Consider the following 22,206-nt stretch of genomic DNA (forward strand, 5'->3'; position numbering starts at 1 on the left):
TTTACAAAGATACGTGAAGATGTTTTAATTTCGGGGCAGATGTGCAGGTCGAGGAGTCCTCGGTCAATCAGGGAGAACGAACAGACAAAAGCTCTGTCTGCACTTTGGATGACTCCCCATTTTCATGTTGCATCAGTCTGGGCTTTCAGTGGAGATAAGCGAGCAAAAACCCCTCCGTTCATTTAGTGGCTCTCAGTGGAGTCCAAAAGTCCTTTGTGGTGTGGTATCTATGGTTTCAACTGTGGTCCTTTGCTTCGAATGTTGGCTACGCTTCACCTTTGTGTTCTCTTCATCGAACCATCAGCCGTTGCTTTTCTTGGAGAGGAGCTTGCTCATTGAAATGATGCCGATTTGAACTCTTTGTTAGTTCCATTCAGCGTTTTATAAGTGGGGCTCAGGTGCAGTCCTTAAAGCATGGTGGACAGACCAGGCGATTGGCCTTGGATTGATATGGATGAAGGCAGTGTGTGTGTGTGCGTGTGTGGGGGGGGGGGTTGCAGGGTTCACAGGGTGATTTATAGCCTCCGGGAGCCCGAGAGAGCAGATAAGTAGACGAGCGTTCCAGATGTGGCCTGCTCTGTCTGTCTTAAAAAGATAAAAGGCGAGCAGAGCCTACCGGTCCCATTCTCTCCACCCGTTGAGCGGAACTCCACACAGCAGGGAGCAGCCCTTCTCCCCACCTCCCTCTGCCTGGCAACCGCCGTTCTTTCTAGCCTTGGTTATTAAGTGTTTTTTTTTTTTCTTAAGTCAGTGCAGTGTGTTGTGTCAAAATCTGATTATAAAAGTAGAGCATTTTAAATCCCTATTAGCACGGGACTGGTATTACCAGCGGACTTGATTTAGAAAGTACCCTCCCGCCCCCCCATGCATGGGATGAGCAACCTCTTTATTTTGCTCAAATTTAGCAACAACATAGGATGTGAATGGTCCGCTTATATGCACAAGTGTATATAGTTAGTTTTAATATTATGACATAATTAGAATATTTCCTAGGCAGCCTCCATGATTCTCAAATGGTTTGAGGTTGATTGGAGAATACACAAATCACCTGCAAAAAAGAAATGCCATCCAAAATAACAGATCCCAGTTTGCACAGGAGTAATATTATCACATGACCTGGCGTATGGTTTTTATCACGCATTGACATTTTTACATGACTAAGTATGAACATGGTAGATTCATACAGGCACCTCCGCTATTAGGACTGATTATGATGAAGTTTCAAGAGGTCTCTTGTATTAATGTGCATTCAGTTTACTCAAAGGCTTTAAATGTACTGAATTATTCCCTCAGCTGTTTACTGCATCTAAAGAGCCAATGTCTATTCTAACAACAACTTTTTCCCTCTTCCTTTTTGTTTCTTTTTTTGGTCATGGCTGGAATTTTAACCCCCTGTAGTCAAGTTTTCCTAATAAACCAATAACGTAACACCTCTTTTAACCCGTAACCGATGGGGATTTACCAGTGCCATAACTGTTAACATGTATAGCATCTTAAATGTGAGTGATATGTCTTCTTATGGAAAATCCTAACCGTTGGTTAATGGAATGACGATTCTCTCTGCCCTTACCATGTAAATATAGAAATACTGGCACTGAAATACAAATAGGAAAATAAATTCCAGTCATGTACACATTTTGCGGTGCTAAATATGAATGACTAGTTTGAAGAACTAAATAGGCTCTTCCCCTGTAAGTAAATAGCCTTTTGGGCAGAAAGCATGTGTGTCATTGCCAGCAAGACCCCCTCAGTTTGTGAAACGTTTCCTCAGAGGTGTGTGTGTGTGTGCGTGCGTGCTGCTAGGTGCCGAGGGCAGGAAGTGGAATGGGGTTGTGAGGGCAGGCTGATTGAGTTTCCCATCAAACTCTCCATTTACCAAAATCGGAATTAGTCAGGACGTCAACAGACCGACCGGCTCTCCAGCTGAGGAGCCGCTACTTGTAGACTGTTACGCAACACGATAGTCACTGTGCCGCAGAACTGGCTGCTCTACTCCGTGCATGAGCCTCATCGATGCCTTTGCGCCTCCGGCCTTCCAGCCGGATTCCTTCAGAGGCGTTTCAGCGCTGATGCCAATGGGAGTATCGCTATCCTTCTCAACGCCATGATAAACATCTCCCTGCTGTCAGAGCGACTTGATGTTTATGAAACCTCTTGGACAGATTTTTTACTCCCTCCCTGTTCTTTTCATGATTTCTTTTCTCTTTTTTTTACCAGCTCTTGAACTAAAAGTCACCTTTCTGTTTTCTTTAGACGTGAGACGGACGCAGCCTCTGCAGAATTTTAATGAATGATTTGCAGAGTGCAGGTGCACTAGAATTTTAAACATTCTCGTATAGATTTATGAGATAACCCTCCCCCCGATTCACCTTCACTGTAGCGCCAGGCGCACGGTGCCCCTGTGGGTCGGCCTTTGCAGATGTGAAGATGTTTTCTTTGAGTGCTTAAAGCTGTGGGACGTTCTGACTGCAGTTGTCGATGGGGTTTGAGGTGTTATTTGTCTACCCCCCAAAATCAAAGTTTTTGCTTGAAAAAGCCCGAGAGACTCGCGTGGTCACTTTGATACTACACGTGTGAGAAGCGAGCCTGTGTGACGTGCATGCGTGCGTACAGTATTCTGCTTTGAAAGAAAGTGGTAGCAGCTGTTAAAACAGAGGGCCGTGTGTATCTTCGAGCCCCCCCCCAGCGAAGTCTCCCAGTGGTCTGGGATTTCTGCACCCAGACCCCAAACAGGACAGAGGATCTCAGAGAGTGAGAAATGTTTCCAGTGCTTACTCAACACTTCCACTTTTTCAAGCCTCCCCAGTGGTGGCGCGTAGCTGTCTGAAGTAAAGGTCCCCATTCCTCTTTCGAAATGTTAAGTTCCTTTGTAAGAGATGTTGCAACAGTAATTTGGCTCCCACTGATCCGTCCTCAGTCTTGAAATTGACAGAGCGTCATGTGTCTGTGTCTTCGCACCAGGAAAAGGAATATCTTTAGAAGAAATGTGTCCATTATTCAGAATTGAATGCACAGGAGTATTTGCGTTATTCTCTCTTTACCAAGAGACTTGTTGTTCTCCTTTTGATTGGGAACACATACCGTTAGAATGTTGCTTGCAACCTTTTTTCCCACCAAAATGAGCTTGTATGCAGGTTTTTAAAACGTGGGAATTTCCTCTAAAAACATTAGATGGACTCATTTCGCATTGCCAGGAGGGATTATGCATTTCGGTCTGCTTCTTGTGTGCTGTTAATCCAAAGAAAGCAGCAGACAGGCCAAGGAAATTATTACGATGGTTATTTATTTATTTTTTTTATACCTTATTAAGTCTCTCTTCAAACTCTGTGCCGACTCATTTGGGACAACAGGCGTTGCTTGAACAGAGAAATAATTTGTTGCTGAGATGACAAAGAAACCTTCCCACTAAAAACACCGGCCAGATGTTAGTGAGAGCTGTGTTATTTTATTCAAGTTGGAATGGGGTGATATTTTTTTTCAAGGCTTATATTATAATCCTCTCTGCTTTTGGCCGTTGAAATTGATCTTTCTCTTCAAAATAGCAGTTGTTGGGGTCTGCGTGGGAACGTTCCACAAGGTTTTATTGTAATTCCTCCAGTGTGTTGTTGTGTTGTTTACTGCATCGTTTGTGTTCCATATGCAGGCACACTGGGCAAGTAAAACTTCTCTTTAGAGTTTTATATTAAGTGAGCCGTGCATACTTATACATTCACATATATTTTGTACCTATAAATCCATAAAGTCTCCTCTCTCGTTGCAGAGACACTGTGTCCGCTGAAAGAAGGACAGCTTAGACACTGGAGGCCATCGACCCGCCCTCTTCATCTGTCGTTTTTTGCGTTTCATTCCTTCACCCGCACCCTGCGTGTCTTAATCAGAGACAAGCAGAGTGCTGGTAATGGATAACCTCTCGCACCCGGCAGTGTAGGAGGAAAAAAGGCGGCTCGTTAATTCAGTGCCGTCAAATTTTGTTTTGGAGAGGGTCACGGCATCACAGGGAGGTTTTGCAAATGAGGCTTTACATGACGGGCCTTCCATTGAGGCTCTGCTTCTCTTCTCCTCCTCCTCAGATGTGGAACAGATGGCTATCGACTGGCTGACAGGAAACTTCTACTTCTTGGATGACGTGGACGACCGGGTGTTTGTCTGCAACAAGAATGGCCAAACATGCGTGACTCTTCTGGACCAGGAGCTGTACAACCCTAAAGGCATCGCCTTGGACCCGGCTATGGGGTTTGTACTTCCCCACAGTCTCCGTTTTTTGCAAGACAAGAGGAAAGCGATGTCTAATGATCAGACAAAGATGCTGACCAGGCCAAAGAGCAAAGCACTTCCTCCAGATGGTTACACATGTTTAACAAAGTTTCCTTCTCTCCTGTATCACTTCTCTATTTTCCATTATTGTTAATGAAATTCCCTTTTCTGTCACCTGACCGCACTCCTCTTCGTCTGCTGCAGCAAAGTGTTCTTCACGGACTACGGGTCTACGCCGAGGGTGGAGCGCTGTGACATGGATGGACAGAACCGCACCAAGCTGGTGGACAGCAAAATCGTCTTCCCGCACGGGATCACACTGGACCTGGTCAACCGGCTGGTGTACTGGGCCGACGCTTACCTGGACTACATCGAGGTGGTCGACTACGAGGGCAAAAACCGACACACCATTATCCAGGGCTTGCTGGTGAGGTCTGAGGGACGGTCGGACGGCTGTGCACGCAAAAAATACAAAGAGGAGGCACTCAAGAAAATCCATTTTTAGATTGTTCAGCCTTAAAGGTTAAACCACGCAGCACTCGGCCACAGCCCCTACTTACGTCTCCCCTTCGATAAAACAAAACATCTGCTTTGACATCATTGATTCATATCGTCATCTTTTAGAGGCAGCACTGGTTTCCAGTTGTCTCCTGTTTGTCAAGATTATGGGAGCCCTCCTCGCCTGGGAATAAGACATTTTTTATTGCCTTGATTGATATTACTTAAAGATTGTGTGATTTTTTTTTTTTTTCCTGGCTGGCGCCTCTAAACAGATTAGTCTGTCGCCATAAAGCTTGGCTCAAACTTTAAGTCCAGTAATGATCTTAATGAAATCAAGACTGCCGTGTGTGTGTGTGTGTGTGTGTGTCCCGACAACATTCATCTTTGTGACAGTAGAGGAGAGCTGCACAAAATATATATCTCTTGTTTCTCCGCCAATGCTGAGATGTTGACATGTTGAGGCATTCTGCTCCCCTGTGCCAAGTTTACACAAACTCTCTGTCGTTATCTCTCTCTGACGCTGACTGAGCGCCAGAGATTTCTTCACACTTTAGAACATCTACATGAGTTTTGTGCTGATGAATCATTCGTCGGGAAGGTTTAAGATAAAAAAAAAAAACCTGTGCACAAACAATATCACAAAAGCCATTAGTCGCGCACCATGAGCTGTTTTACTGAGAACTTCAGCATTTTCAGCTGCCTGCTTGAGGAAGCTTTCTTTTTTAAAATAATTTTGCTGCTTTGTTGTCTCACTGCATTTCAGATTGAGCACCTGTACGGTCTGACGGTATTTGAGAATTACCTCTATGCCACCAACTCGGATGAAGGTAACCTTAACCCCAAGACCAGTGTGATCCGAGTGAACCGCTTCAACAGCTCTGACTTCCAGGTGGTGACGAGAGTAGACAGGGGCGCTGCGCTGCACGTGTACCACCAGAGGCGCCAACCTCAAGGTACTTACTGCAGAAGGCGCCCTCGGCTTCCGTGTCCATTGATGGCGTTTACCGTTGCGTGACCGTTGGTTTTGTGCCCTTCTGTTCCGGCCTTTAGTGCGCAGCCACGCATGTGCCGTGGATCAGTTGGGGAAGGCTGGAAGTTGCTCTGACATCTGTCTGCTGAGCAACAGCCACAAAACCCGCACGTGTCGTTGTCGCTCCGGATTCAGTCTCGGCAGCGATGGAAAGTCCTGTAAGAGTGAGTATGCTTTCCATTTAGTTTCAACGTTGATGAATGGCGATGGCCGTGACGTAAACAGTTATTGATTTAAAGTGTTTGTTACTCCTTCCCCTGCAGAACCGGACCACGAGCTGTTCCTGGTGTACGGTAAGGGTCGTCCAGGGATCATCAGGGGCATGGACATGAACGCCAAGGTGCCGGATGAATACATGATTCCCATTGAGAACCTGATGAACCCACGAGCCCTGGATTTCCACGCCGCCAGTGAATTCATCTACTTTGCTGATGCTACCAACTACATCATCGGCCGACAGAAAATCGATGGCACTGAGAGAGACACCATTCTAAAGGAAGGTAAGAAAGAAGTGATAGCGTTGCACGGGATTCTGGGACATATTTTAACTCCATCGAAATCCAGGAATCCGGTTATTTCATGTGATTTTCATTTTCTTCTTTCCACACTTTGGTCCTGAATTGGTTTTCTAATCATTTCTTTTCCACACCGGCTCCCGTTTGCTTATCTCAGGAATCCACACGGTGGAGGGGATAGCAGTAGACTGGATGGGAGGTAATCTCTACTGGACAGATGACGGGCCCAAGAAAACCATTAGCGTCGCCAGGCTGGAGAAGGCTTCTCAGACCCGCAAGACTCTCATTGAGGGCAAGATGAGTCACCCTCGTGCGATTGTGGTTGACCCCCAGAATGGGTGAGACACTGGGGGAGAGAGGATTTTTATTCTAATGCTGGTTTATTACTCATGAAATGCGATTTGGCGGGTTCTTTAGCTGAGGATTTTTGGATACTCACGCTTTGTTTTGTTGGCTGTCAATCATTCATCTCACACTGCTACCTCTTGTGTCTCTTAGTTGGATGTACTGGACTGACTGGGAGGAGGACCCCACAGAGAGCAACAGAGGGAAGATCAAGAAAGCTTGGATGGATGGTTCCCATCACCAAGTGTTCCTGACCAGCAAGACGGTGCTGTGGCCTAATGGCTTGAGTCTGGACATTCCCCAGGGCATCCTGTACTGGGTGGATGCTTACTACGACCGCATTGAGTTGGTGTACCTCAATACGACCGAGCGAAAGGTTGGTAATGCAGATACTATATTTAGATTGTGGGGTAATATCTCTTTTATTTTCTGTAAATACACAAATATACACAAAAAAACCCCATTTTGGTCAGAAAATTGAGGTAATCACTTTGTTGGAACGCAGGTAATATTTGAAGATCCGACCTCTATCTCGTTCCTGATTTAACAGGTGGTGTACGAGGGGCAGGAGCTCAACCACGCCTTCGGCTTATGTCATTACAAAGAATTTCTCTTTTGGAATGAGTACCGCGGCGGCAGCATTTACAAACTGGACCAGGCCACTAAGATCGTCACCCTGCTGCGCAATGAAAGGCCACCCATCTTTGAGATCAGGGTGTATGATGCACACCAGCAGCAAGGTACATATCCACTTCTCATTCAGTCTCACTTATCGACTTGCCAATAAAAAAGACCAAACGCTAATCTTCTTACTGTCTGCTTGGATGGTTTCTTGTAGGCTCCAACGTGTGTCGCGTCAACAACGGAGGCTGTAGCAGTCTGTGCCTTGCTATTCCTGACGGCAGGTCCTGCGGCTGTGCTAACGATCAAATCCTGGATGTTGATAATGTCACCTGCAAAGGTACTGGCCCAACCAGTCGCACGGTTCCACAAAGATCAGTGTAGAAAATGACTCAGCTGGAGTTGATGCTGTTAGAGAACCTAGGCTCTACTTTGTAGAGCTATGTTGCACACTACCTTTGCCACACCTAGAGAAAGGTTTCCAATAACCTCCACCCAATATTTTTGTAACTTCGAAAATCTGATGAAAGCTAGCGTAGAATCCAAAAGGCTTTGTTTGGTTTGGTGCTCAGCCCTTGTCTCAACGGCCCATTTGTCTCCACTCCTACCCTCGACCTCGTCTCCAGCCAACCCCTCCTACGTCCCCCCGCCTCAGTGCCAGCCCGGGGAGTTTGCCTGCAAGAACAACCGCTGCATCCAAGAGCGCTGGAAGTGCGACGGGGACAACGATTGTCTGGACAACAGCGACGAGGCCCCCGAGCTCTGCCGTAAGTGTGCCAAGTCATTGCCACGGTTACACAGAAACACACAGATGAAGAAAAGAGTCTTAGCTAATGGGAAACCACTACAGTTTCTCAGATTGTCTTTTTCCATGCTGCGTAATGTGATGTGGGAAATTTCGCTGACCAGCTTTCTCCTCATCAGGCGTTGCAATTGACTGATATTTGGCTTAGATGTCCTTCTCATTTTCATACTTAATTTAAAGGGACATATTTAAAGGTGCTGGTGCTCGGAACACTAATGGACTATCAACCGTAGTGCATACTATTCTGTTTTCTTCCACCAGACCAGCACACCTGCCCAGCTGACCGATTCAAATGCCAGAACAACCGCTGCATCCCCCTGCGATGGCTGTGTGATGGGGACAATGACTGCGGCAATGATGAAGATGAATCCAACACCACCTGCTCTGGTATGTACGGACATGAAGGCCTTGGGTTCAGAGAGCATTATAGTTTTTGCAGAACATTGAGCGGACCGCAGCTACAACAGATATACTTAGATCTGTTAGTTTTGAGTTAATTCATTTGTGTGGTGGATATCATTATGGATTTACATATTATATTTGCATCATGGATCCACTACAGGAAAACAGTGATGGACCTCGCCTAGCAGTGTTTTGACTTTTAAAAAGGGCCTTCTCTTTGATGAATTAAAGCACTTTTTGTTGCACTAGAATATTGGAAATTAGGTTATTCAACATCGGTGATTCATTGTGAGAAATTGCATTCTTCTTGCATTAACTGTTTTACAACTCGTTCCCCTGCCAGCTCGCACATGCCCACCAAACCAGTACCCGTGTGCCAGTAGGCGCTGCATCCCCATCTCCTGGACATGTGACCTGGATGACGACTGTGGGGACCGCTCCGACGAACCAGACTCCTGCGGTGAGTCCTACATTTCACTGTTATATTGCTGCTTTTAACTCTTCTTAGATGACAGATCTTTTATTTTTTCAGTGTCTTTTTTTTTTTTAACACATTTTCTCTCGACCCCTCTCCAGCCTATCCGACATGCTTCCCACTGACGCAGTTCACCTGCGCCAATGGCCGCTGCATCAACATCAACTGGCGCTGTGACAACGGTAATCTTCTTCGTCCACTTTATGGTCCTTCGACTTTCTTCACCGTCCAGGAAGCTGCGATAACAAACCAATAACCACAAATGAAACGATATCCGTGCTCATGTACAGACAACGACTGTGGAGATAACAGTGATGAGGCGGGCTGCAGCCATTCCTGCTCCAATGTCCAGTTCAAATGTAACAGCGGCCGCTGCATCCCAGAATACTGGACCTGTGACGGTGACAATGACTGTGGAGATTACAGTGACGAGACTCATGCCAACTGTACCAACCAGGGTAAGGAACAATTATTGTGTTCCAAGCGGAAATAGCTCCGCTTTAACAAATAAAGTTTTTTATTTTTATGCCATCGTTCATACTTTTGCCCGGTGCATCTGGCTCTCCCTCCTGTGTATTGTGGTTTGGTGCTGAAAGGTCCATTTCCCTCTGCTGGCTGACCTTTGTCATGGAGGCTTGTCATTGTGCCATCTCCCCTCTGGTGCCTTTTAATCAGTCAGGGCACTGGGTGTGTGTCATTGTTGTACCCAGCGTACCTAAACATTAACTAATCACTAGAATTGCCTCTCCTTTGTTCTCTATGTGTGTGTGTAGGGTCTGTGCGAGTGTTGTGCGCTGGTTGAGACTCCGCTGACTTCTGCTGTTGTTTTTTTGTTGTTTTTTTTTCTCTCCAGCTACCCGTCCTCCAGGCGGCTGCCACGTGGATGAGTTCCAGTGCCGGCTGGACGGGCTGTGCATTCCCATGCGCTGGCGCTGTGATGGGGACACGGACTGTATGGACTTAAGTGATGAGAACAACTGCGAGGGTGTGACCCACATGTGTGACCCGGGAGTCAAGTTTAGCTGCAAGGACTCTGGTGAGGAGCCTTTCAACTGGCTTTAGTGCCCGATGTTGAACAAGAAGGTCGATGAACAGTTAAAATTAATGAACAAATTAAATGAACCGATGAATTTATTAGTCTTGAACACGGTGATCATTATTATTTCGTGGTCTTGACAGCTCGATGCATCAGCAAAGCTTGGGTTTGTGATGGCGACAGTGACTGTGAGGACAACTCGGATGAGGACAACTGCGAGGCGTTGGTGTGCAAGTTGTCTCATCACATGTGTCCTACCAACGACTCCATCTGTCTGCCTGAGGGGAAGCTGTGTGACGGCACCGACGATTGTCCAGATGGCTCTGATGAGAAACTCTGTGGTAAAACTTTTGACATAAACCCCGACATGTAAATGTCTCCAGTACCTGGTTCACTCGTCCTGCACCTTCCATATTGATGTTAAAAACAACTTCAACAGAACGTCACTTTCTCTGACATATTCCAACTCGTTCCAAATCTGTTTCTTGCCCGGCAGACTTGTGCTCGTTGGACAATGGTGGTTGCAGCCACAACTGCAGCATCATTCCCGGGGAGGGCTTCATGTGCTCATGTCCACTGGGCTTGGAGCTGGGAGCCGACAACAAGACCTGTCAGATCCAGAGCTTCTGCGCCAAACATCTCAAGTGTAGCCAGAAGTGTGAGCAGGAGAAGTCAAGTGTCAAGTGCTCCTGCTACGAGGGCTGGGAGCTCGAGCCCGACATGGAGAGCTGCAAAAGCACCGGTAAGGTAAAACAGGGCCTCTTGGGCCCTGTAGTTACTATTACCAACGAGAGAGCAAACGTTTTTTACTTGTGCTGAAGAAGCTCCACAATACTGATTCTGTTATATGTATGTACAGTAATTAGTGCATCATGGTGTTTCCAAAAAGTGAGCAGCAAACCCCTTCAATTATTTGTTAATTGTTGAGAGGAGATAGAGGACCGTGGTGGCAGGATTTGAACCAAAGCAAACATGGGCTTAGTGGATCTGCACTAAAATGGATGGAAATAGGTTAAAATGGACCGTGTTGAGAGACTAATACATGTTCCGGTTCAACATATTTTCCCTCAGATCCGTTCAAGCCTTTCATCATCTTTTCCAACCGCCATGAAATCAGAAGGATTGATCTTCACAAGGGGGAGTTCAGTGTGCTGGTTCCAGGCCTGAGGAACACCATTGCCTTGGACTTCCACCTTGCCCAGAGCACCCTGTACTGGACTGACGTCGTAGAGGACAAGATCTACAGGGGGAAAGTGTCGGATAACGGTGGTGAGACTGCTAGTTCAGTACAACTTCTGGTCATTTTAAATGATCGGCCAATCAAAACGTGGTAAAGTGGATTGTTCCGTCTGATGTTGTATTTGTTCCTGTTGACTGAGCATTTCTCTTAAATGAGGTTCCGCTGGACACTGTCATTTCTCAGTCCCAAATGCTTTTAAAAAGAGTCTGTGGTCAGAAGCAGTGGTCTGTGACACTGAATTAAAAAAAAAACAGGTCACGATCGGCCTTTCCTGCTCAAAAACCCCAGGTCCCGGCACAGCACTTAGGGGGCACACGGAAGGGTTTGTCTCTTCCCATTTGTCTCACTGCTCAGTGTGCGTGACTGCAGCCAGAACACCGATGTTGCGTAGGAGGCACAATGCACTGCAGTTCCACCTCCCGGCCCCCCCGACTGTTTAAACAGGACTCCCGAGCAGAGATGTTGTGATCAACATAGATCAGCTCCTGCTGCTTGTTATTGAAGCCTTGTCAGAATCTCTAAAGTTGGTGGCATACACAGTGTAGTTCACACAGCTTAACCAGGACACCCGTACACACACACACACACACACACACACACACACACACACACACACACACACACACACACACACGCATAACTCCTGCATTCCTTTAGGCAAACCGTGAAGACCTATCATTCTCCCTCTAATTACTACTGGAGGACCTTGTGAAGAACCTGTCTGATGACCCTCAGAGATGATCACACATTCGGGTGTCTGCATGTTTCCGTCGTTACTGGGAAAGACTGAAAAGAGCGGAGGGGGGGGGGGGGGATCTGGTGCAGTGGGGTTGGGAAGATGACGCTGGTCAGAGCCACACTGGACAACACGGCAGCAGTAACACTGAATGTTTGTTAGGGTTACGTTATATTTTGAAATGAACCATGTGCGCTTGCCATTTATGTTAAAAGTGGTATGAAGCTATTACGCTAAATTAGCGGAATTACAACTCAAATTTGTTAGATTATTTCAAATTACCACAAATATTAAAATGTTATAAAATGTCCCAAAAGTTCTCTACTCTCCAGCTTGCTATTCAGTTATCAAATACACGATGCGTGGCTAAACCCCATCCTTGTTTTGAGACTTTCTCTGTGTTTCCCATTCAGCCCTGACTAGTTTTGAAGTGGTGATCCAGTACGGACTGGCCACCCCAGAGGGGCTGGCCGTGGACTGGATAGCAGGAAACATCTACTGGGTTGAGAGCAATCTGGACCAGATCGAGGTTGCCAAGCTTGACGGGACCATGAGAACCACCTTGCTGGCTGGGGAGGTGGAGCACCCAAGGGCCATCGCGCTAGATCCTCGTGATGGGTAAGAAGCAGAGATCTAGGGACTCCCAAGGTGTTACCACCCTTTCATCCACAGGAATGTACCCCTTTTAGGCCATATTCCTGCAGTGCACTCCATTAAACTGACACGTGCTCACACATCGGGGGGAAAACTCCTCACAATCATTTATTTTCTGTTTGCAGTATTCTGTTTTGGACAGACTGGGATGCCAGCCTGCCCAGGATTGAGGCGGCATCTATGAGCGGTGAAGGCCGACGCACCATCCACAGGGAAACGGGCAGCGGTGGCTGGCCCAACGGCCTCACCGTGGACTACATGGAGAGACGCATTGTCTGGATTGATGCAAGGTAGCATTTGCCAATGCTCTCTAGTAGAGACTCATCTAGTAACGTGAGCATCATGCATTCACTTAAGCTACTGCACATGATATTTAAACTATACAACTCTGCCTTGATCCTCCTCCAGATCAGATGCTATCTACTCCGCTATGTACGATGGCTCTGGGCTGATTGAAGTCTTGCGGGGTCATGAGTATTTGTCCCATCCCTTTGCTGTCACCATGTATGGAGGAGAGGTCTACTGGACTGACTGGAGGACCAACACTTTGGCCAAAGCCAACAAATGGACAGGACACAACGTCACCGTAGTACAGCGCACCAACACACAGCCCTTTGACTTGCAGGTCTATCACCCGTCCAGACAACCTCAGGGTAGGTTGAACACACAAATCCTTAGGAATTAACAGAGAGAGAGAGAGCCTCCACGTCTCAGGTTCAACCCCTGCTGCTGTGGCCGGCTGAGTTTGGCTTTGACTATAAGGAGAACAGCGACAAGCTCACAGTTCATTGCTGACCGTGTTGATTCACGGCTCCTTCCCTCCAAAGACAGTTGACCTTTTCAGAGCCGTGAGACGTGAGGTGTCCTTACACTGGAAGCAATTTGGAAATCTCCTGCCGCCTCGTTGATCAAACAATTCACATCCCTGTTTGACATTTCCCACCGGCTGAATAGGAAAAATAAGCCTCCTCGTGCGACTAAAATGTCACGTGTTGATCTTGAGGTTTAAATGGTTGACAAGATGACAAAAACACATTTAGCAGAATGGTTGATTGAAATTTGCAACTGATGTTGATGAATGATGCAAGAAGCTTGGTTGGCTTGTATGGCAAATGTGGGCTGTGTTGAATAGCCAAAAAATAAAGGCCGACCATGTTTTATCAACCTTTCCTCCACCCAATGGAGAAAGTCATGAGGTTGAGGGAAGATCAGGACCTTTTGTTAACATTGCAACTAAGATTATTCTGGGTCATTTCACTCAGTTGAGAACCTTCCTTTGCAAAAACCTTTTTGACCACAAAGTATTTTTTTTACCCTCGCTCTTTCTTTGGGTCCATTGAGTGACATCAGCTTCTCACATTAGATCATTTTCTTAGTCCTATTCCAGAAGGCATAGTCTAATTTTGTTTGTTTATGTTTATTGAACATATATATGTGTGCGTATATATTTATATATATATATATATATATATGCGCAACACCACAGTCTACAGAGCATAGTAATCCCTTCTGTCTTTTCTTCCCTTTCACCACATTTGCTCTCATTCTTCCTTGCAGCTCCCAACCCGTGTGCCACCAGTGATGGTAAAGGCCCTTGCTCTCACCTGTGCCTCATCAACTTCAACCAGACCTTCTCCTGTGCTTGCCCTCACCTAATGAAGCTTCAGCCTGACAAACGCACCTGCAAAGGTAAGCACAGATACTCACCAACACCGACGGACCTTTTCTCTTCCCGTAAAGTTAACAATAGTTGTTTTGTGTGTGTATGAAAAGCTGCCATTTACAATCATTGTCATCAAGGAGCAGGAAAGAAACAGGAACCAGTCTCTTTTTTTTATTTTGCAGGAAGGTTTTTTCACTGTTCATTTCCAGACAACATCATTGTCATTAATTGTCATCCCTTATGACAGAAGATCTAATGACTTTTTCTCTGTTTGTGCCACTCGGCCTTCTTCACTCTCATTTGCATGTTGTTTCATATACAAGGCTGTCACAAGTGATGTGCCTGAGGTCTTCATTTATGAATGTGTGACTTCAATGAGTGGGTTCGGGTGGGGTTTTGAGGGTTAGCTGTGGGTGTTTGTGTGGATGCGTCTCTCTCTAAAGGTAATGCTTTAACAATCCTCATCACAGCAGTGTAGATTGAAGAATAATTGGATTAGAGGGCGTCTGATGCATTACCCATCACACAGGAATCCCCATGTGGCGAGCTGATGTTTTTCTCTGCGCTTGGACAGAGTAAACTAAATTTAAGCTGGATGATATTTTGACCGAGAGTAGCTAATAAAGGCTTGACAAGGGCAACATGTTACTGACTAGTTAGTTTGACCCTCTTGAGCTTCCGTCTCTTGGGATCCATCTTGCTCCGCTCTTTGATTGTGTGGCACGTAAAGAGAGAAAAAAGCCTTAACCCGACTTTCAATCCCAATGTGTGTGTAAATATTTATCGGTGGGTCAGAATTGAGCACAAGAACAGGAGCTTTTATACATTCGCTTGTTTGAAAAAAACATTTTCTTTCTTAGCCCTTATATTATTCGTAGAAATGTATACGAATACTAGAATACTAATATACTAGAATATTATATAATTCCTAAAAATGCAATTAAAAATGTTTCCTTTCTTCCTCACAGAATCCCGTAAGTTCCTTCTATATGCCCGGCAGATCGAGATCCGGGGTGTAGACATTGACAACCCCTACTACAATTACATCATCTCCTTCACCGTGCCGGACATCGACAACGTGACCGTGGTGGACTTTGACGCTGTGGAGCATCGCATCTACTGGTCAGATGTTCGAACACAGACGATCAAGAGAGCTTTCATTAATGGCACCGGGGTGGAGACTGTTGTGGCTGCTGGTGAGAACAAGAAACACGATTATCTTCAATTTCATCTTCATTGCAATTCTTTGCTTTCAATGGATTGTAACAAATTTCTGTATCTGTCTGAAACCCAAACTGTTCCGTTGTGATTCTAACAGACCTTCCTAACGCTCACGGGCTGGCAGTGGACTGGGTGTCCAGAAACCTCTTCTGGACCAGCTATGATGCCAATAAGAAGCAGATCAATGTAGCCAGGCTGGATGGATCGTTCAAGAATGCCGTCATCCAGGGTTTAGACAAGCCCCACTCTTTGGTCGTGCATCCTCTGCTGGGGTGAGTTATGTTTCCAGTAGTTGGGACTGCATTCAGATCGAGATGTAGAATCTCTTGCTAATGCTCTTTTTCTGTTTTCTATTTTCACTCTCTCTAATTTTTGTAATTTATTTTACCACAGCGACTACAACTTCTCCCATAACTTACTGGTTTCCCTCATTTAGTGCTCAAGTAGAGCATAGATCTTCTTCACAAAATCAATCTCTGCTGTTCTCCATGTCTCATAATATTAATATCTGTCCTCAGGAAGCTGTACTGGACTGATGGTGACAACATAAGCATGGCTAACATGGACGGTAGTAACAGCACTGTACTTTTCACCGATCAAAAAGGACCAGTGGGTGAGCACATGTGTAACTGACAACTGTCAGCAAAATAATATGAGATGCATATTCAACCCTGTGGTGTAAAAGCTCAGATCAAGGCTGCATTTCTATAACAGCATTATGATGCGTTCCACTCAGGCCTGTCCATAGACTACGAAAACAAGCAGCTCTACTGGATCAGCTCAGGAAACAGCACCATTAGCCGCTGTCATCTGGATGGGACAAAGCTGGAAATCCTTGAAGGTGTTAGAGGCAAACTTATCAAGGCTACTGCACTGGCTATTATGGGTATGTTGAAAAAAAATGACGCGCTTAGAAATCACTGGTTATGTTAAATGTGTAACAAAAATACAAATATACTGATGAAATCCCCACACTGTAGGAGACAAGGTGTGGTGGGCCGATCAGGGAACTGACCAGATTGGAACATGTGACAAGGCGGACGGAGGAAATTGGAAGGTACTGCGAAACAACACCTCCCCTATGATGCACATGAGGATTTACGATGAGGATGTGCAGAATGGTAAGAAATATTAATCCCACATATTCAATTTAGATTAAATTCACTTCAACGAGCATGTCAACGCTCTATGGAGCACAAAACTAGTAAAGAACCTTTTGTACCTCACGGATCCACTCTTCTTCCTTCAGCGGGGATCAACTTGTGCAGTAACAACAATGGAGACTGTTCCCAACTGTGTCTGCCCACCTCACCAACAACCAGGGCCTGCATGTGCACAGCTGGTTACAGCCTCAAGACAGGACAGCAGTCCTGTGAAGGTAAGACAACACTTCAGAGCCACAGTCACACACACTGTAGGAAATCAGCGAGACCTAAAAACAAGTTTGCTGTATGCTGTCTCTGAGCAGGAATGGGCTCCTTCCTACTTTACTCTGTTCACGAGGGAATTAGAGGAATTCCGCTCGACCCGGCAGACAAATCTGACGCCTTGGTGCCAGTGTCTGGCACCTCGCTTGCCGTCGGCATAGACTTCCACGCCGGTGAGTGACATCAGTAACCGGAGGACATTGCTTGAGTGACATTTTGAAGCTGTCACCATCTCCAGTGAAGTGAGCATTCAAAGGTTGACACAAAGGGCGTCTTGGTTTTCAGAGAACGACACCATCTACTGGGTGGACATGGGCCTGAGCACCATCAGCAGGGCTAAGAGAGATCAGACCTGGAGAGAAGATGTTGTCACCAACGGCATTGGCAGGGTGGAGGGCATCACAGTCGACTGGATTGCAGGTCTAGTCGTGACAGAATTAAAATCTCCTCTTTGAGTGATATTGTCCAGGACTACGTAGCTGATTTACGTCTCTGTTCTTTTATAGGAAATATTTACTGGACCGACCAGGGCTTTGACGTGATCGAGGTGGCTCGGCTGAATGGCTCTTTCCGCTATGTAGTCATTTCCCAGGGCCTGGACAAGCCCAGAGCCATCACTGTTCACCCAGTGAAAGGGTAAGTGGCACTGGCAACAGTTAAATTTGGCCTTCTGTAATTTTGTGGCCTTCAGTTACTTGCATGGATTGCTGGTGATTTTATATTATATATCTTTTGCAGGTATCTGTTCTGGACTGAATGGGGTCAGTACCCTCGTATTGAGCGCTCTAGATTGGATGGCTCCCAGAGGATGGTCCTGGTCAATGTCAGCATCAGTTGGCCCAACGGAATCTCAGTGGACTACGAGGTGTGGACCACAATCGACATCAAAGCAAAACAGCTTTAAAGCGAATTGTCATTATTAAGTTGTTTCTGGGCGTTTTTGCTTTACTGGCACGTTTTACTCTCTGCGGCATATATATATATTACAAAAATAGGTGGTTCTTTGCATGCTATACTTGAACTATAACGAAGAAGCTAGAGGTGTCACTTTGTTTATTCCATTTTATCTGGTATAAATTAGCAGTGTACCAGCATGCCAGTTTACTTTTCCTTTTTAGTTTGAAAATGTTGGCTTCCCTAAATAATCATCACTATTGCATTAATGCTCTGTCTTTGCAGGGCGGCATGCTGTATTGGTGCGACGCCAGGACAGACAAGATCGAGCGGATCAACCTGGAGACGGGAGAGAACAGGGAGCTGGTGCTGGCTAACAACAACATGGACATGTTTGCTGTGTCTGTTTTTGAGGAATTCATCTACTGGAGTGACAGGTTAGTTCAGAGGTTGTTTAATTACATAAAACAACCATTGAGGAATCTCTTTTATTATGTGCAAGATGTTTACATTATATCATACTGTTAATTGAATCGGTTTTGTTGCCTCTTGTTTAGAACTCATGCCAATGGCTCCATTAAGAGAGGCAACAAAGACAACGCCACGGATGCTGTGCAGCTAAGGACAGGCATCGGTGTACAGCTGAAAGACATCAAAGTTTTCAACAGGGCCAGGCAGCAAGGTAGGAACCCTGAACTGAACCACACACACCCAGAAAGAGCGTTCTTTTTGTTGATCCGTTTGGGTTTACACCCAAAACATTCCCTCACAAACACAATGCTATAAACATTTAACTCCCATGGAAATTGAAGTTGAACAAGGCTCGTGATCGGTTCTTAACACCACCTCATAAACTCTACTCCCCAGGCACCAACGTCTGCAAAGACAACGGCGGCTGTGAACAGCTGTGCCTTTTCCGCGGCAACGGGCAGCGCACCTGCGCCTGTGCTCACGGCATGCTGGCGGAGGACAACCGCGGGTGCCGCGACTACGACGGCTACCTGTTGTACTCTGAGCGTACCATTCTGAAGAGCATCCACCTGTCCGATGAGACGAACCTCAACGCACCGATAAAGCCGTTCGAGGACCCGGACCACATGAAGAACGTCATCGCCCTCAGCTACGACTACCATGGCGGTGGAGGGAAAGGGGCCAACCGCATCTTCTTCAGCGATATCCACTTTGGCAACATCCAGCAGATCAACGACGACGGCACGGACCGCAAGATTGTGGTGGACAGTAAGTATGGAGTCACCGACGACATCACTCTGACCCAAACGTTTCCCTCCACTCCGTGTTTCTGCATGTATTTCAGCAGCGTCGGTGCTTTTTTTCCTCTACAATAATAATAATTGAATGTTGCCACTATACACTTCACTTTAAACGGCAATCATCACTCATTTTGACAACACATGCACTTAGAAGGATCCACTGCATGTACACACAGCTGCAGCTTCACAACTTGAGGGTGATTGGCATCACTTAAGGCTGCCACTTGACGAGGAGACGCACTTTCACACACAAATGCGCGGGCACACTCGCTGTCTTTTTGCGTGTTTAGACACTGAAAACTATGTCTTTTAAATCTCACACACATTCAATGATTCAAGAGACAGTTTTTGAAAACCATCCAGAAGCATTTCGATTAAAAGCTCTGAACCCAAAAGCTGTTAGCAAGCACCACTACCAATCAAGACATGCAAAGTTAGAAAAATGAATGAATCGCGTGGGGTTAGTGTGTTTATTGATGTTGTTTTGAACGGTTTGAGAAAGCGATCGTTTGTTTTAGTATTTTATTCCAATTTTAGGTAAATTTACCACAGCTGAGGTTAGAGGAATAAACATTGGTTTCACATTAGACTTTGCAATCAATTCATATTATCAAATTTTTAATACGAATTTTAGTTTAGACATGAATGAGTTTTTACCTTAATGAATACATACCAGTGTAATGTAATGTTCCAACTGGCCAAATAGTCAGTTTTGGCTTCTTTCTAAAGTTGTGTCCCGTTCAAAGGGCAGTACCACGTCCCTGCTCGTCACATCAGGGCAACCAGTCAGACAGTTTCTGCACCATGCGCATCGTCTCCTCCCGAGCTCCAGTAACTCTTGTCGAAACTTCCGGGACATGAACCCGTATAGTACAGGGTTCACCACTGCCACGGAGGACGCCAACAGTCTGGCCAGGATTGCAATAGTTTTGTGTCCAGGTGAGCCGATCACGGTTCCTCCGATGAAGGAGAACATGAGTGCATAGGAGGGCAGCCAGAGCAGAGTGAAGACCAGGACCAGGAGGGCTGAAGTGTGAGTGACCTGGCTCTGGTAGCGCTCCAGCTGGGGAGCGTTCCCCAGCAGTCGTGCATGTCGGAGGAAACAGTAGATCTTGGCGTACATTAGCACAATGATACTCAGGGGTAGCGCGAAGCCAAACAGGAAGAGGGCAATGCCGTAGACCAGCTGGCTGAAGTCGGACAGGAAGGCGAAGCAGTACACCGCGCTGGAGGCGGTGACCGTGCGGAAGGCAAACTGCGGCGCCGCCAAGCCCGAGGCGGGGATCCAGAGTAGAGCTACCGTCAGCTTAACGCGTCGGTGCATTCTCGACCGGTACGCCCAGGTGGGGTGCACCACCGTGAGGTAACGCGTCACTGCCAAAGCTGCCAGGGTGAAGACTGAGGCGGCAGAGCAGGCCACGCCCAGGAAGCTGATGGCCTTGCACATGAAGCCGCCGAAAGGCCAGAAGCCCAGGGTGATGGCAGAGGTGTGGAAAGGCAGGTGGAGCAGCAGCAGCAGGTCTGCGGCACTCAGGCTCAGCAGCAGGGTGTCTGTGCCATGGGGCGGTTGACTTTTCTTCCGCCTCCTGCCTGTAAGAATGATGATGACCAGGGTTTGACCCAGCAAACCAGTCACCAGAATCAGTCCGTCCAGGATGGGAACAAAAGCCCTGATGGAAGACTCATCGGCAGCGTCCATTTGCTCAACGCTGCTGCCGTTTACTTGCTGAATCAAAGTATCCATGCATTCACAGTAGAAATCTATTGAGTAATTAATCTAATGGCCTGTAAATGTTAACCATCAGAGCAGCATGTTCCCGTTGTGTCTGGGTGAAGCATCTCTTTGCTCCAGTTCATGTCTTAAATTGTATTAATCATATGTATGACCACACTCCATTAAGTCAGCCTGTGCTCTCATGATGACAGTTATTAGTAGTGAACGTCACACTGGTCAGTTGACTTTGTCTTCAAAAAAGTTTACAATCCTCAAGTGCCCAAAGAGAGTCAAGTTGTAACGTCCTCCTGCTCTGGTTGAATCCTAAATGTGACATATGTCCCTCCAATTGTGTCCCCTTAACTGTTTTCCCTCTTATTGGAAGAATTATAACTACCCATTGTTAACCAGTTTGACTCCAAAAAAAACAGTTATACATGACCTTTCAGAGCAGTGGACTTTCCATCGCTGCATCAGCATGTCCTTCATAATCCAAGGAAAAAGAAAAAGCGGAGAGAAGTCAGTGCAGCAATTACTCTCTGACTATGGATTTCTTGAAACCAGTCGACAATTAATCCCAGTGGTTGCTAACTGACATTCCACTTTAAAAGCAGTCAATGCTACTTGATGCTAAGTGGCGACCGCGACAGGAGGCATCTTGTGCATTTTGAAGCTCAGGGAGAGACGAGCAATCTTGTCGGTGTCCCCAGCAGAAGAGTTACTGAACGATTCACATGACTCCAATCGTTGAAGCAATAAATGATCATAAAATGAACAGTAAAAAAAAGATAAGTATTTCTCGGTCACTTTGATCGCTTCACTTCTCCTGAAACGGTCAAAGAGACTTTTTTTACCACTGTTTGCACAGTGACCTGAGGCTGAGCTGATGTCGGAAAGGGGAGGGGAGACTGAGGTTTTTCTCATAACATAATACCAGCTCGGACATACTGTTTTTATTAGTTTGTGATATTTCCTCTTATAGCTCTTTTTTTCTGTTTAGCTCAGACCTGATTGTTGTAGACGAAAAACACACTTTGTTTGCTTGACTTTGTATTTGACCCACAGCAGGTTGTTTAGTTGCATTTATTTTGGTTCACACGGTTTTACAAAACATTTCACAGTGAGCTTGATTATGGCACCTCGTCACTCATTTGAAAGAGCTATTGAATGACTTTCAACAAAGGGCAAACAGTCGAGTGGAGTGTTCAGGTTTTTATTGTTCTCGATAAGTGGTCATAAAAATGGTTGCTAGGTGACCAAGAACAGATGGATGCACATTTTGGATCCCTTGAGGCTGCAGTACACTGTCTCCCATGAAGTTGTGCGTCATGTACATGTACACAGTTGACCTACTATTACTACTACTGTATGTACTATGAGTGGAGGGTAGCAGGACAAAAGG

General features: G+C 46.1%; 2 protein-coding genes across 2 annotated transcripts in view; one reads left to right on the forward strand and one right to left on the reverse strand.

Moving 5' to 3' along the window:
* LOC120829074 (low-density lipoprotein receptor-related protein 1) overlaps positions 1-22,206 on the forward strand; it is a 42,895-nt gene that overhangs the window by 3,003 nt on the left and 17,686 nt on the right. Inside the window, exons 3-37 of the mRNA XM_078091583.1 lie at positions 4,071-4,233; positions 4,459-4,681; positions 5,519-5,708; positions 5,806-5,949; positions 6,049-6,285; positions 6,458-6,638; positions 6,799-7,021; positions 7,196-7,385; positions 7,484-7,606; positions 7,893-8,033; positions 8,333-8,458; positions 8,817-8,933; positions 9,050-9,130; positions 9,239-9,406; positions 9,802-9,984; positions 10,128-10,325; positions 10,481-10,726; positions 11,056-11,253; positions 12,374-12,578; positions 12,740-12,904; positions 13,023-13,267; positions 14,172-14,303; positions 15,246-15,473; positions 15,596-15,770; positions 16,017-16,111; positions 16,235-16,384; positions 16,479-16,619; positions 16,748-16,876; positions 16,967-17,098; positions 17,211-17,345; positions 17,432-17,561; positions 17,664-17,790; positions 18,105-18,256; positions 18,377-18,501; positions 18,687-19,058. Coding sequence (XP_077947709.1) covers positions 4,071-4,233; positions 4,459-4,681; positions 5,519-5,708; positions 5,806-5,949; positions 6,049-6,285; positions 6,458-6,638; positions 6,799-7,021; positions 7,196-7,385; positions 7,484-7,606; positions 7,893-8,033; positions 8,333-8,458; positions 8,817-8,933; positions 9,050-9,130; positions 9,239-9,406; positions 9,802-9,984; positions 10,128-10,325; positions 10,481-10,726; positions 11,056-11,253; positions 12,374-12,578; positions 12,740-12,904; positions 13,023-13,267; positions 14,172-14,303; positions 15,246-15,473; positions 15,596-15,770; positions 16,017-16,111; positions 16,235-16,384; positions 16,479-16,619; positions 16,748-16,876; positions 16,967-17,098; positions 17,211-17,345; positions 17,432-17,561; positions 17,664-17,790; positions 18,105-18,256; positions 18,377-18,501; positions 18,687-19,058 — 5,970 coding nt within the window. The remainder of the gene's footprint in view (positions 1-4,070; positions 4,234-4,458; positions 4,682-5,518; positions 5,709-5,805; positions 5,950-6,048; positions 6,286-6,457; positions 6,639-6,798; positions 7,022-7,195; positions 7,386-7,483; positions 7,607-7,892; positions 8,034-8,332; positions 8,459-8,816; positions 8,934-9,049; positions 9,131-9,238; positions 9,407-9,801; positions 9,985-10,127; positions 10,326-10,480; positions 10,727-11,055; positions 11,254-12,373; positions 12,579-12,739; positions 12,905-13,022; positions 13,268-14,171; positions 14,304-15,245; positions 15,474-15,595; positions 15,771-16,016; positions 16,112-16,234; positions 16,385-16,478; positions 16,620-16,747; positions 16,877-16,966; positions 17,099-17,210; positions 17,346-17,431; positions 17,562-17,663; positions 17,791-18,104; positions 18,257-18,376; positions 18,502-18,686; positions 19,059-22,206) is intronic.
* LOC120829118 (galanin receptor type 1) lies at positions 19,602-22,125 on the reverse strand. Its single transcript, XM_040192958.2, has one exon. The coding sequence runs from the start codon at positions 20,832-20,834 to the stop codon at positions 19,797-19,799; it is 1,038 nt and encodes a 345-aa protein (XP_040048892.2). The 5' UTR covers positions 20,835-22,125; the 3' UTR covers positions 19,602-19,796.

Source organism: Gasterosteus aculeatus, chromosome 2, assembly GCF_964276395.1.
Source record: "Gasterosteus aculeatus chromosome 2, fGasAcu3.hap1.1, whole genome shotgun sequence".
NCBI lineage: Eukaryota > Metazoa > Chordata > Actinopteri > Perciformes > Gasterosteidae > Gasterosteus > Gasterosteus aculeatus.

Excerpts from the sequence above, each read along its gene's own strand:
- LOC120829118 (XM_040192958.2), bottom strand. The coding sequence starts at position 20,834 with ATGGATACTTTGATTCAGCAAGTAAACGGCAGCAGCGTTGAGCAAATG.